The sequence below is a fragment of the Cydia splendana genome, chromosome Z (genome assembly GCF_910591565.1).
Source record: "Cydia splendana chromosome Z, ilCydSple1.2, whole genome shotgun sequence".
NCBI classification, from domain to species: Eukaryota; Metazoa; Arthropoda; class Insecta; order Lepidoptera; family Tortricidae; genus Cydia; species Cydia splendana.
The window spans coordinates 9,796,008-9,807,614 of record NC_085987.1 but is presented as its reverse complement, the minus strand read 5'-3'; the positions used below and the strand labels follow the sequence as shown (position 1 = coordinate 9,807,614).

The window sequence follows — 11,607 nt, the reverse complement described above, 5'->3', positions numbered from 1 at the left end:
TAGAGTCCGTCTAAGCTAATTTTGCACCGATATGAATATAAAAAGGCGAGGGATTGTTATAAACGTCAATATTTTCTTAAAAATTTGACATTAATGATGACATCGCCACAATACCATGCAGGGTTAGCTTGGTCCGACTGTATAGTTCGTTTTTTTAACATTAGAATTAAGGTAAACAATCTTGAAAAACACTTTTTAAAAATAATTCATGGCAAATATGTAACAATTATGAATCTAATACGATCATTTATATTATATTCTTCTGCTTCATAAGTAATAGCTACTGATTTTTAAAGCGTTTTTCAATTAAAAGACATGTCAAGATCGCTTACCTTCTTTCTAATGCTAAAAAAAACAACTATAGCCCGGCGTCGTATTTTAGGGTGGTATTCCACCTATTCAATTTCTTTGTCCAATGTGTATTGCGTCCCACTCTCTCATTAAAGGAAAATGTGAGACGCAATGCACATTGCGGAGTCTGTAGGTGCAAGTGGTAATTCCCGGTTGGATCACAGCCGTTCATGATGATCAGACCAAGACATTCTCTTTATGCAATACACTTGTTTGCATATTCATACTGAGCTGCATGAATTGACAGCTACAAAAGGATCGGGTGAAGGTACAAATTAAATGCATAGTTGTAATGTCCTCATATAATTTTATATTTTTATATATAAAAATCAAATGCGCTCGTTCATTCCTCCTCTGACTATAAATACATGAAACTATCAGCTCCTTGCATACAGCAAATATTCAGAAAATAGCATTGCCTAATTACGATATTTAGCTAGCATTATATCTATGCAGAATTGAATTAACATTAATTTTATAATACATCGTGACATATTGAATACACAATACAATAATCAGTTACTCCTTAATCGTAAACTGTACGGGTCTATGAGATAAAAGATTCAGTATACAATATATATTTTACACATAAACATTATTCATTTATCTATTTTTGCTATAATTTCATATACTTAATGGCTGAATCACATGAAAGCAAGAAATAACCACTAGGTATTATAATAAGTACGAAAGAACCTTAATTAATAAAAGCTGGCACAATAAAGAGCTAGATGAGTTACACAATCATTAACATTAACATTACACTATTACTGCCATACGGCACACATGAAAATATGTATGTCATATAAACAACGCTATACATAATAAATAAAATCATGGAATGTTATTATGATTTCCTCTTTTTGTTCATATATGGCAAACGCCATAACAACAATCGGAATACAAAGGACACGATACAAAAAGAATGCTAAAATTCTCCATTACGATAAATTATAGCAAAAATACTTGTTTTATATAGGCCAGAAAACAGTGAAAGTGGATACGCTACTGGCAGCTGGCCTTGTGGCGCCGCCCGCGTCGTCTGCCGCGCCCCTGGACCTTCCGTGTCGCCTTACATTATATCTGGAACCGGAACACAAATACATTCATTTTAGGTACATATTACATAATACAGTGAAACCTGGATAATTGCAATATCAAGGGCCCGGCAATTTTTTGTCACTTAACCAGGTTTTTCATTTAAGCAGGTCGTGCCAATTAACGAGGTTCAAAAAATCGTTGTTTCAATTATAGAGGTTTTCATTAATAGAGGTTGCGTTCTGACAAAATTATTTTATGGAGGTGCAAATAACCGTTGAAAGTAGATTTACAAGCTTACGTTCTAGGTTTCTGGTCGATATATTTATTATATGACTTACACTTTTACACTACTTTATTTTCTTATAATCGTTTGTTTTATAAAAAAAAACCTTTAATTGTAGAAGAAAGTTTTATTGGAATGTATCGTATTTATGTAAAAAGCATAATATGTTTTTTTTTATTTAATCAAAACTATTTCACCTATTACAGGCTGTGATAGATACCCAATAAATAAAATTAATTCTGGTAATATTTAAAGTAATAAAATTATCATTACTATAAAAATATTGTTTCTGATCGCATCATTATTTCAATTACAGAGGTAATAAGTAAGACTCGTTTCAACAATAGAGGTAATAAGAAGAGCTAAAATAACGGTATTTATTAGCACAGTTTCAATTATAGAGGTCATAGTTGCGATGTGGTCAATTATAGAGGCAAAATTAAGAAAAGCACTAAAATCTAAATTGCAATTATAGACGTTCCAAAATTTCAATTATAGAGGCCTCTTGGTCTCAAGGGACCGGGACCGGACGTTTGGTTGCAATTATAGAGGTTTCCCATTTATCCAGGTGCCAATTAACCAGGTTTCACTGTATATTGAAAAAAACTCGTACAGTTTCACCACTCTAGCAATCTACACAGTTATAACTTTTTCATCTTAGGGTGGTATTCCACCTATCCAATTTCTTTGTCCAATGTTATACTATAATGCATACATCTTATGTAAATCTTGAGCATGCTAAAATGTACGTTTTCTACAGTTTATAGTACGTTTTTTTTATCATTAGAAATAAGGTAAACAATCTTGATTAAGTCACGGCAAATATGTAAAAATTATGAATTTAATACGATCATTTATATTTTTCTGCTTTCATAAGTATAGGTAAACCAGAACTTTGGGAGTATTGTCAAGAGGGCGCTCGTTTTGAATTTTATATAGCAACAATTTGTATAGTGGGGACAATGGAAATTGGCAGATGATTTTTGTTTTATTCCGACAACTTTAATAAGTGCGAGGTTTGATGTTTGGATATTTCTTCGCTTTTTACGCTATAAAATTCGTGAGTTTTACGACGTATGACACATAAATCAAAATCACCCAAATCTATTTTCTTTTTTTGTTTTCTTTTTTTTAGGTTTGGTCGTTTAATTCCGCCCTTACGCCCTTCGCTAGGAATCCGTGATGCCGATGCATGCGATACACCTAATACACAAATCAAATTATTACAAGACATCAACCAAATCGTGACGACCTGACTATAGTGACATTTGTCCATAAGTTTGAAACTTACCCGTCAATTCAGGTGCTAATTTCGTTATGTTTTCTAATAGAAGAAATTTCTCTCCCGCACGTTTTTTTTTCAATAAATAACTATATACACTATTTACAACTTTTTCTCTGTAAAATCTAAAACTTTCGGCATGATTATTGCAGTCTAATAATAATTCACACGAAACTAGACAAAGCAATGTTTACATTGTCAATATTGACAACTATCATAGAGGGTAGATGTTGTCTATTATTAAAATTGTTGCCATTGCTAGAAATTAGTACCAACAAATTTCCGTAACATGGCGCACCCTCAATAGATCCTGGTTCACCTATAATAGTTACAGATTTTTAAAAAGCGTTTTTCATTTAAAAGGCATGTCAAGATCGCTTACCTTCTTTATAATGCTAATAAAAACGAACTATAGTCACTTTATTTTGTTCAAGTAAATTGATTAAAATGTGTGTCGTGTGTGTAAAAGTCAGAGTCAGAGTCAGTGACAGCATCAAGTTAATTGTTCACAAGCGTTTGACAAATCTAATCAGGCTTTAACATTCGCTAATCGCTTGTCCCTATCTTTCATCTCGACATTTGTATGTTTTTAGAAAACGTCAATTTTCAACAGTTGCTTTGCTTGTTTTTATGAATTTGAGCATTTTGCGCAGGATAGCACTTGGCACTTGGACTAACCTCATTCAGTGTCCGCGGCGGGCTAGTGCGCCGCGTCGGCGTAGAGCGTGGTGGCGATGTAGGTGGTGGGCACGAAGCCCTCCTCGCGCGTGAGCTGGCGGCGCACGCGCGTCCAGCCGTCGCCCGCGTCCGTCTCCAGCACGAGCAGTCGCTCGCCGCACTCCATGCGCATAGTCGACCCAGTGCCGTTTGCTGCACCAAATTAATATTATGGTAATAGGGTATTTATTATACGGTATTTAAAATAAATTATTTTACACTATGCATGAAATAAAGCACCAGATAATTATTAGAAAAACACAGATAGGAGTTACTTTTAAACACAAGTTCTATTTAATAGATCGGATAGAAATATAAAAAGTATGCGAGTTGACCGTGACGTCACGTTGTAATGTTTCATATACATAAATTCCATATTAGCAAATCGTTTTGACAGTTCTAAAAAAGTAACTGATTTGACTAGTAGGAAAATACCCTATTAAACGTCTGTACAGGATGTAATAAAAATAATAGGGATCCGTTCCGATTATTTTCGGTATCGTGTTTTGATTACAAAAAAGTAGACGAATTTATTTTTGCTACTACAAGTTCCAAGCTTAGTCACATTATTGAGATCGTATTTTGGTTAAAGAATATTATCATGAGAGTGCTAGGGCTCGGGATCATATTTTTTTTGTCAACACTTGTCTGTCTGTGGGTCTGCGTTGTTAATTGCTATTAGACGACATCAGGGTCTTCCACCGTCCATAATCAAAATCAAAAATGTATACCACTCACCTTCAAACGGATAGAGTGCCTTGCAGTATCCCAGCGGCTGTAGGTCCGGTTCGTAGTAATAGTCGAAGTCTGACTCGTGATCGTTGTCGTGGTCGCCGTTGGCCTCGGCGTGCGCGGCGGCCAGCTCGCCGCCCAGCCCCGACTCGGGCGAGCCGCCGGCCGCGCGCCCGCCCGCGCCGCACACCGACCCGCCGCCCGCGCCGGCGCCCGTGCCCGTCGACACCGACGACTCGGACGCGGACCGCGACAGGGAACCGCTGTTTGAACCGATACTGGAAATTACATTCCTCCTTTAACTTGATTGCTTTTGTACTCTCAACCACACTATTGAATTACAAAATATCTAGTTCTAGATTGACATTTGACATTATCACAAAGCATACAGATTCGCTTGGATTATGAAGATTCGCTTGGCAATCATATTAAGAGTCAGTTCACAAAACAAAAGTCCTAAACTTTGAGCTAAAGGTACAAATATTTTGGATTAGGTACTTCTCCAAACTAACAGATTGTATCAAAGCAATTTCAGTACCATTTAGTACAGTCAAGTGTAAAAATATGGGTGCACAAATCATACTAAAAAATATGTCCCATAGCTCTTATGTCAGCGAATGAAGAACTCTGAGACATATTTTTGAGTAAGTTGTCTACATCCATATTTTTACACTTGACTGTACGTTGTCACGGTGAAAATAGTGTGAGGTCCCTAGCGACTTTCATATTGACTGTCTCAAAATGATACTGAAATTAAATTATTTGACAATACATACAAATTGATACAAAATACTAGAACTCCAAAATACCTGCCTGGTTGATCACCTACTTACTTCGCTTCAGCATTTAATAATAGTTTATGGTAAAATGCCACTTATAACTATAATACATTCGCGTCAGTACAGTAAAGTAAAGCAAAATCGCTAAATAAATAAAATGCTCGCTAAACAACATTATAATTTATATCAATAATAACACTTCGCTGAGCGCTTCAACTGATTGCTCGCCGGAAGCAAAGTATATGCTCGTTAACACACAAACACCAAATCATACACATAACTAATTAGCAGAAGCAACCCAATCATTTTGCAATCTCGCAGAGCGTAGCACAATTAATAACACACATATTGCCTAACATCTAGTCAGCAGATCGACAGAGAAGTTTTAGATAAATATGCCCGTTTTCTTTAGTAACAATGAATAATATAAAATGTTTACCTTCCAATAAAATTGTTATTATGTTTCCTTCTACGTCAGAGGTCTTCATTGTTTCATTGAGAGAGTAACGCCTCCGGTGTCCGATAGATGCCGCTAGCGTCTATGTAGTCTTATCTGACAGGAGCTACGCCTCGATTCTTAAGATCGTTGACTCATTAGGAAGGGCGGTCTGACGTTGTGTTCACTAGGACCGCCAGTAAATTGCAAGCTTACCACAGCTGCGTGAAGGCTCTCCTCATCACGCCGTCACAGTAAACAGAATAGGCTGCGAGGTGGAGACATCCATGCAAAGTCGTATCACCGGCAGCTGCCAAACGCGTCGTGGTAGCATTTCAAAAAGTCGGTTAAGAAATACCGTGCCAGTGCGAGGGCTCTCGAAAGCGGAGGCCGGCCAACAGGGCGCCTATCAGGCGAAGATAGTCTCGGCGGCTTCTGGGCGCAGCTGCCCCTCGGGCGCGCAGTGACTTCTTGATAAACCGTCGCCCTCGGGGATGTACCGACCTGGTAAGTAGCAAGGAACCAGCGCGACTTGTAGACGATCTGCTGGCATCAGCAGTTTTTGCGACAGCCGTAGTAACGGAAGGGATGTAGTGTCGCCGTCGTTTTATGTATACTGTAGCGGTCCGGTTGTATGTTTGTAGTACACTTCTGTCGTCAGCGCTGCAGATGCGGCCCGTTAACGATTACTCTCCACTGAAAGGGCCTTACCTCGTACATTGTCTACCATTATTGGAGATTGTAACGGACTGCAGGCATAAGATGAGGAGGGAAGTGGCACGAGGCTTATGGCAGCTGTCAGAAGTGTTGCTGGGGACTGCGAAGGTATCACCTTCCTCCATGAACTAAAGTTTGCGAATTTTAGACTAAACAGGAGGCATTGAGTCTCATTTCTGCGAGAAACTCGGCAGCAAGGCAGGCCTGTATGTCGCAAAAAAGAAAACTTTCAATCGGGGTGCTGTGCCGCGTGTCCCACGTGATGTCTAGGAGCGTGATGGTCTAATTCGCTTTATCCGAAGAAACGCCTATATTGAGCTAGTATAGGGGTATGGTAGCATGCTTTTAAGGAAATCGAACTGATGAAATCAAGTCTAAAATTGTTTTGGCGCTTTGCGTAACAAAACTGTTTCGATAAAGTTGAAGACGGACAGATGGAAACTGCTGGAGTCCCCCTGGCCCCTATCTCTTATCACCGGAAACTCAAGCTTGTTCAGGCGCAGCGGGTTTATTTGTCTCATTTTGTTTATTAGGGCTTGGCGAACGAGTTCGTCTTTGTAAGACGGAACTTAAGCTGGAGAGCGCGGGCAGCAGAGAGATAATTATGTAATTATGTGAGGTCTGCAGACCTTTTCGATACCTTCAACCTCGGTTGTGAGCGGTCGCACAGGATCGTGTCGCAAAGCTGCTCTCCGGTTGGATCGCTCGCTGGCCTCGAGACGTCGTAGGACACTCGAAGCGGCACGGCTCCTCGTCGATCAGCACCTACGAAGCGCGGGGACGCGACGTATTTTCCTCTGAGTATCGACATATCTTACCGCTTTCAACTCCGGACAGTCGAGCCACACTAGGACGAGGCTCCTAACGACCTTGTCTGCCGTCGCCATCCTTAACCGAAACCAAGAGTTTAGCGGTCTGTTCGTGCTGTGGCACCATAACTATAGGGGCCTGCGTACCTCAATGGGACCATGTGGACAGGACAAAACTGACACCGTGGCGCCCAGCGTCAGCTTGGTGGGCAGCATCGGCGACGGGTAAGTTCGCGGTGGTATTCTTGCGAACAGAACATGGGCGCCATTGCAAGGGACGAGATCGTCGTAGTTGCAGCATCGGTGGACAGCATCGGCGTGATTGTCGGCGCCATCATGGCAACCGCCGCCGCTCGGGAGGCGCTGAGACGAGAGGCGCCATCGTGGCGGCCGGCTCGGGAGGCACCGGTGCGTGAGGCGGGCGGCGCTATCATGGCGGCCGCCGCCGGCTCGGGAGGCGCTGGTACGTGAGGCGAGAGGCGCCAACGTGGCGGCCAGCTCGACAGGCGCCGGTGCACATGACGGACGTTACCTGCACGGGAGGCGCCGATGCGTGTGGCGGGCAGCGCCATCGTAGCGCCCTCCGCTGGCTCGGGGGGGGTGAGGTGTGCGCGTGGCGGCTGGCTCGTAGTTCCACGCATCATCACGGCGACACTGTTGCCCTCGGCGGCGGCCCTGGGGGCCTCCACCGGCGCGTAGGTCACCAGCGACGTCGTGACGGACGGCAACCGACGGGCGAACGGCACCGCCGCTGTACTCGTAATGTTTCCCCTGCTTCCACGTAACTTACCTTCCTTCCACTTCGAGCAGTCGGGACGCAGGAGCGGTCCGCTTTCACCTTGGCGCCAGGACGGGATCGAGAGGTCCGTGATCCACCTGCGCTGCGACCGCAGCAACAGGAGTGGGCGTGTGACGTGTCTCGGAGTCCCGCGGACGGAGCACCTGCACCGCGACACCTCGGGCTCCGGCCCGCAGCGTCGCGGCGTCTCGGAGTCACCTCGGACGACAGCAGAAGAAAGTCGGCGGCGCCGGCGCGGCGTGCGACACGGGCGGGGGGCGGGGCGCCGGTGCCACGGGCGGGGGCTTCCCTGACTCGTCGGCAACTAACAACACGAGGTACTCTCAGGCTGCGACCTGCCTGAGAACCGTGCCTGTCAAAGTAGGCATTTACAATGCGCTTCTGAACGCCAAATAAAACTAGAATATCATTAAACTGGCTCACCGGATGGTTCGAGACAATCCAAACCTCCTATCAGTCCTATAGAAGCGCGGCACACTTAGCAGCGCGCGAAGGCTGTCCGCATCCGCGCCGGGCCCGGGCGCCGCCCCCGCCGCCACAGGCACGATGACCGCACGGTCCCTCTCCGAACGCGGAGCGACTTACGTTCCCACTGACGCAGTTCCTACTTCGATCTCGAAAATGCGAGTTAACGGTAACGATTTTAGCAGCATGGTATGTAAAAATTAATTTAGCAAGAAAAAAAAAGTGGGTAGAATCGAAAAGCACTGTTCGATGAGTTCGATCGCCAAAAGACTAATAATAGCGATCTCTGCTATATCTCACTATTCAATGGAACAAGCTTTGGTTCGGAAATTTTAAAGCACCATGCTGCAAAAATGTACGCAAAAAAAAATTGCGGACAATCGGACAAGACGGTCGACGAAACAATGCCATGGCAGTGGCGAGTCGCGGGAAGCGAGCAACGGTTTGCAGGGAGGGGAAGCGGAACTACGTCACGGCGTGGGGCGGAGCGACTACATAGACGCTAGCGGCATCTATCGGACACCGGAGGCGTTACTCTCTCAATGAAACAATGAGTACCTCTGACGTAGAGTACGGAACACATAATATAAATAAACCATCTACTAAATAGAAAAACATAGAGAATTGTCTAGTTAGCCATATCAAGAACAAATAATTCGTAAGCGTCATATCATATTGGTTGTTTGCTAAATGTCAAATGACCTCACTAGTTAGACGATCGGTTTTTTTGTCCGATATAAAAAGTTAATGTAAAGAATGTGAGTGTGACAGATGCAATTAGCAAAACCAATTTGACGGAAAACTTTAACAATAAAGCAAATTGGTCGTTTTCGATATAACATTTTGATTCACAAGAGCTGGCGCTGAATGTTTATGAAAATGTTGACAGTTCAGTGTAAGTTTCGTACGCAAATGATCCATTTATTGAAATTAAATTAAACTACACAATAAATGGTTGAATCAACTTTCAGACTGACACTAATCTGTCCATGACATTTACCTTCAATCAAAAATTTCGGTTAAGTATAAACTTTGTAACATAATATGTTTAATATGTTATACGTTAAAACAAGCAATTTGCTCTCTGATAGTGATAGACCAAAAATTTAGACAATATTTATTTACTTATTGTTTATTAAATTGCAAACGTGATTTTTTGGTAGCTCCAGAGACATTTCTGATAACGCCTGACACGCTAAAAGTGTCGGCCAAAAATTATATTCGCCCGAATAACTATAATGTTTGCCTTTCAGGAAATTAATGATAATAACCATTTGTGATACAACATACCTCTTTATAGTTTACATAAGGAAAATACCAAGTGGCAAGTCAATGATAAGTCTCGCGTGTATAAATTCGTGCGAGTTAGGACCAGATTACATATTGATTAGTGTTTAGTGCGAGTTCATACTCGTACATTATTCGTTACTAAACGCAAGTAGCAAATGTATGAATGTACTCACACTAAACACTAATCAATGTGTAAACAACCCCTAAAGGCACGTAGCGCCTTCGTTTACGGCCTGTTTATACGTTGATTAAAAAGGCAGACTGTGCTAAATGTGCTGGTAAAATCGGCACTGCTTGAAAAAAACTCGTATCTTATTTTGTCAATCAAAAAAAAGCGGTGTCTATGTATGGGATGCATACATACAGAATTACTGCCTTTCAACTTTGAGTAGCAGTGTGAGATACGAGATTTTTTCAAAGCCGTACTGATATGTGAGTCGTGTTACCTGGTGGGATGCTGGGGCGGCGGCGCGGCGCCGTTGGTCCGCGCGGCGGGGTTGAGCGGCGCGGCGCACACCTGGCTGTTGGCCTCCGCCAGCAGCTCCTCGAACTTGCGCAGCTGCGCGCGCAGCTTCTTCAGCTTGTCGCAACACTCGTTCAGTTGCCCTGCCGATTACTCTCGTCACAATGGGTGGGACAATAGCTTAGACACTAGAATGGCACAGTGACGACATGCACTGTACACATTCAACAACGCATGGGAGGTTGTATGTGACGAGCGCCTCTTTTTTTGACGAACGCGAGAGAGAACTCTTTTTTTGAGTAGGTACACTAAATTCAGATCACTTGATACAATTAGTTATCTAAAGTAAATCAAAAATCTGATTAAGGTTACGCTAGTCCGAACGGAAAAGACAAGCAACCCGAAAAAAAAATGTTCAATCTACATTATTTCTAGGTCATATATTAATTATATTTTACAATAAATGTAAAATTGTAAACTTTAGTTATTAACTTCACACCACACATTTTTTTTCAATATATTTTTCCTTAAAAACGTATATTTCCCTAACCACAGAAAATAAAGCTATGATTAAGGAATTAACAGCAGTAAAAACGTAAATAGTTGGGAAACCACCAGCAAGACATGTCACTAAGTCTACCTCACTGTGGTGAGGACCCAGATCACCTGATGACGTTACATTGTTTGGTGTTACATCTGAACCATACGCACTAAAATCCTACCCTACCTTAGTCATCTAATATTATCACTACACATTATAAAACAAAGTCCCCCGCCGCGTCTGTCTGTTTGTGTGTTTGTATGTTCGCGATGAACTCAAACACTACTGGACGGATTGTCATGCGGTTTTCACCTATCAATAGAGTGATTCTTGGGGAAGGTTTAGGCGTATAATTTGTTAACCCGTGCGAAGCCGGAGCGGGTCGCTAGTTCAATTATATATGAGGTAAAGGTCAAATAAGTATAACGATGTCAATGACAAATTTATAGCGGAAAAACCATTAAGTAAAAGAAATCATAGTTCGTAATAAAAAATTGATTTAGCGATTAGTGATATTGTATTAGTTGCACTTCGTACTAACAAAACAATTTTCTCGTGAAGTGTTGGTTAAGCCTTATCCAAACTGGAAACATAAATATCAATGCATTCATATCATTTAAACTTCGGGTACAAGAGAGATACATTAGCAGCTTAGTCTCTCTATAACTTATATGTGGCATAGAGACGTTGCAATTTTTATCTCACCTTCCACGGTCATAGGATCTCCTAGCGTGGGATTCGTTTCGTAAACTCCTTTCATCTTCATCAGTCCCTCCATGGCGGCTTGTTCCTGGGCCACCTGTAATAATCATATACCAATATAAGATTTACGCAGAAGTGTATGTCGAGTGTTATCAATCTTGATCAGACTATAACATATTTTCAAAATCACTGCTACTGTA

The 11,607-nt window shown here is 42.0% G+C and overlaps 1 protein-coding gene across 4 annotated transcripts in view; it reads right to left on the bottom strand.

Moving 5' to 3' along the window:
• Positions 1-638: 638 nt before the first annotated feature.
• LOC134804204 (formin-binding protein 1-like) overlaps positions 639-11,607 on the bottom strand; it is a 74,728-nt gene continuing 63,759 nt past the window's right edge. For 3 of the 4 annotated variants that reach the window (XM_063777160.1, XM_063777162.1, XM_063777163.1), the window contains 5 exons: positions 11,411-11,504; positions 10,148-10,307; positions 4,413-4,684; positions 3,636-3,827; positions 639-1,434 (listed from right to left, as the gene is read on the bottom strand). In XM_063777160.1, the coding sequence (XP_063633230.1) occupies positions 3,658-3,827; positions 4,413-4,684; positions 10,148-10,307; positions 11,411-11,504 (696 nt within the window). In that variant the 3' untranslated portion in view covers positions 639-1,434; positions 3,636-3,657. The remainder of the gene's footprint in view (positions 1,435-3,635; positions 3,828-4,412; positions 4,685-10,147; positions 10,308-11,410; positions 11,505-11,607) is intronic. The other variant, XM_063777161.1, reaches the window with a different exon arrangement.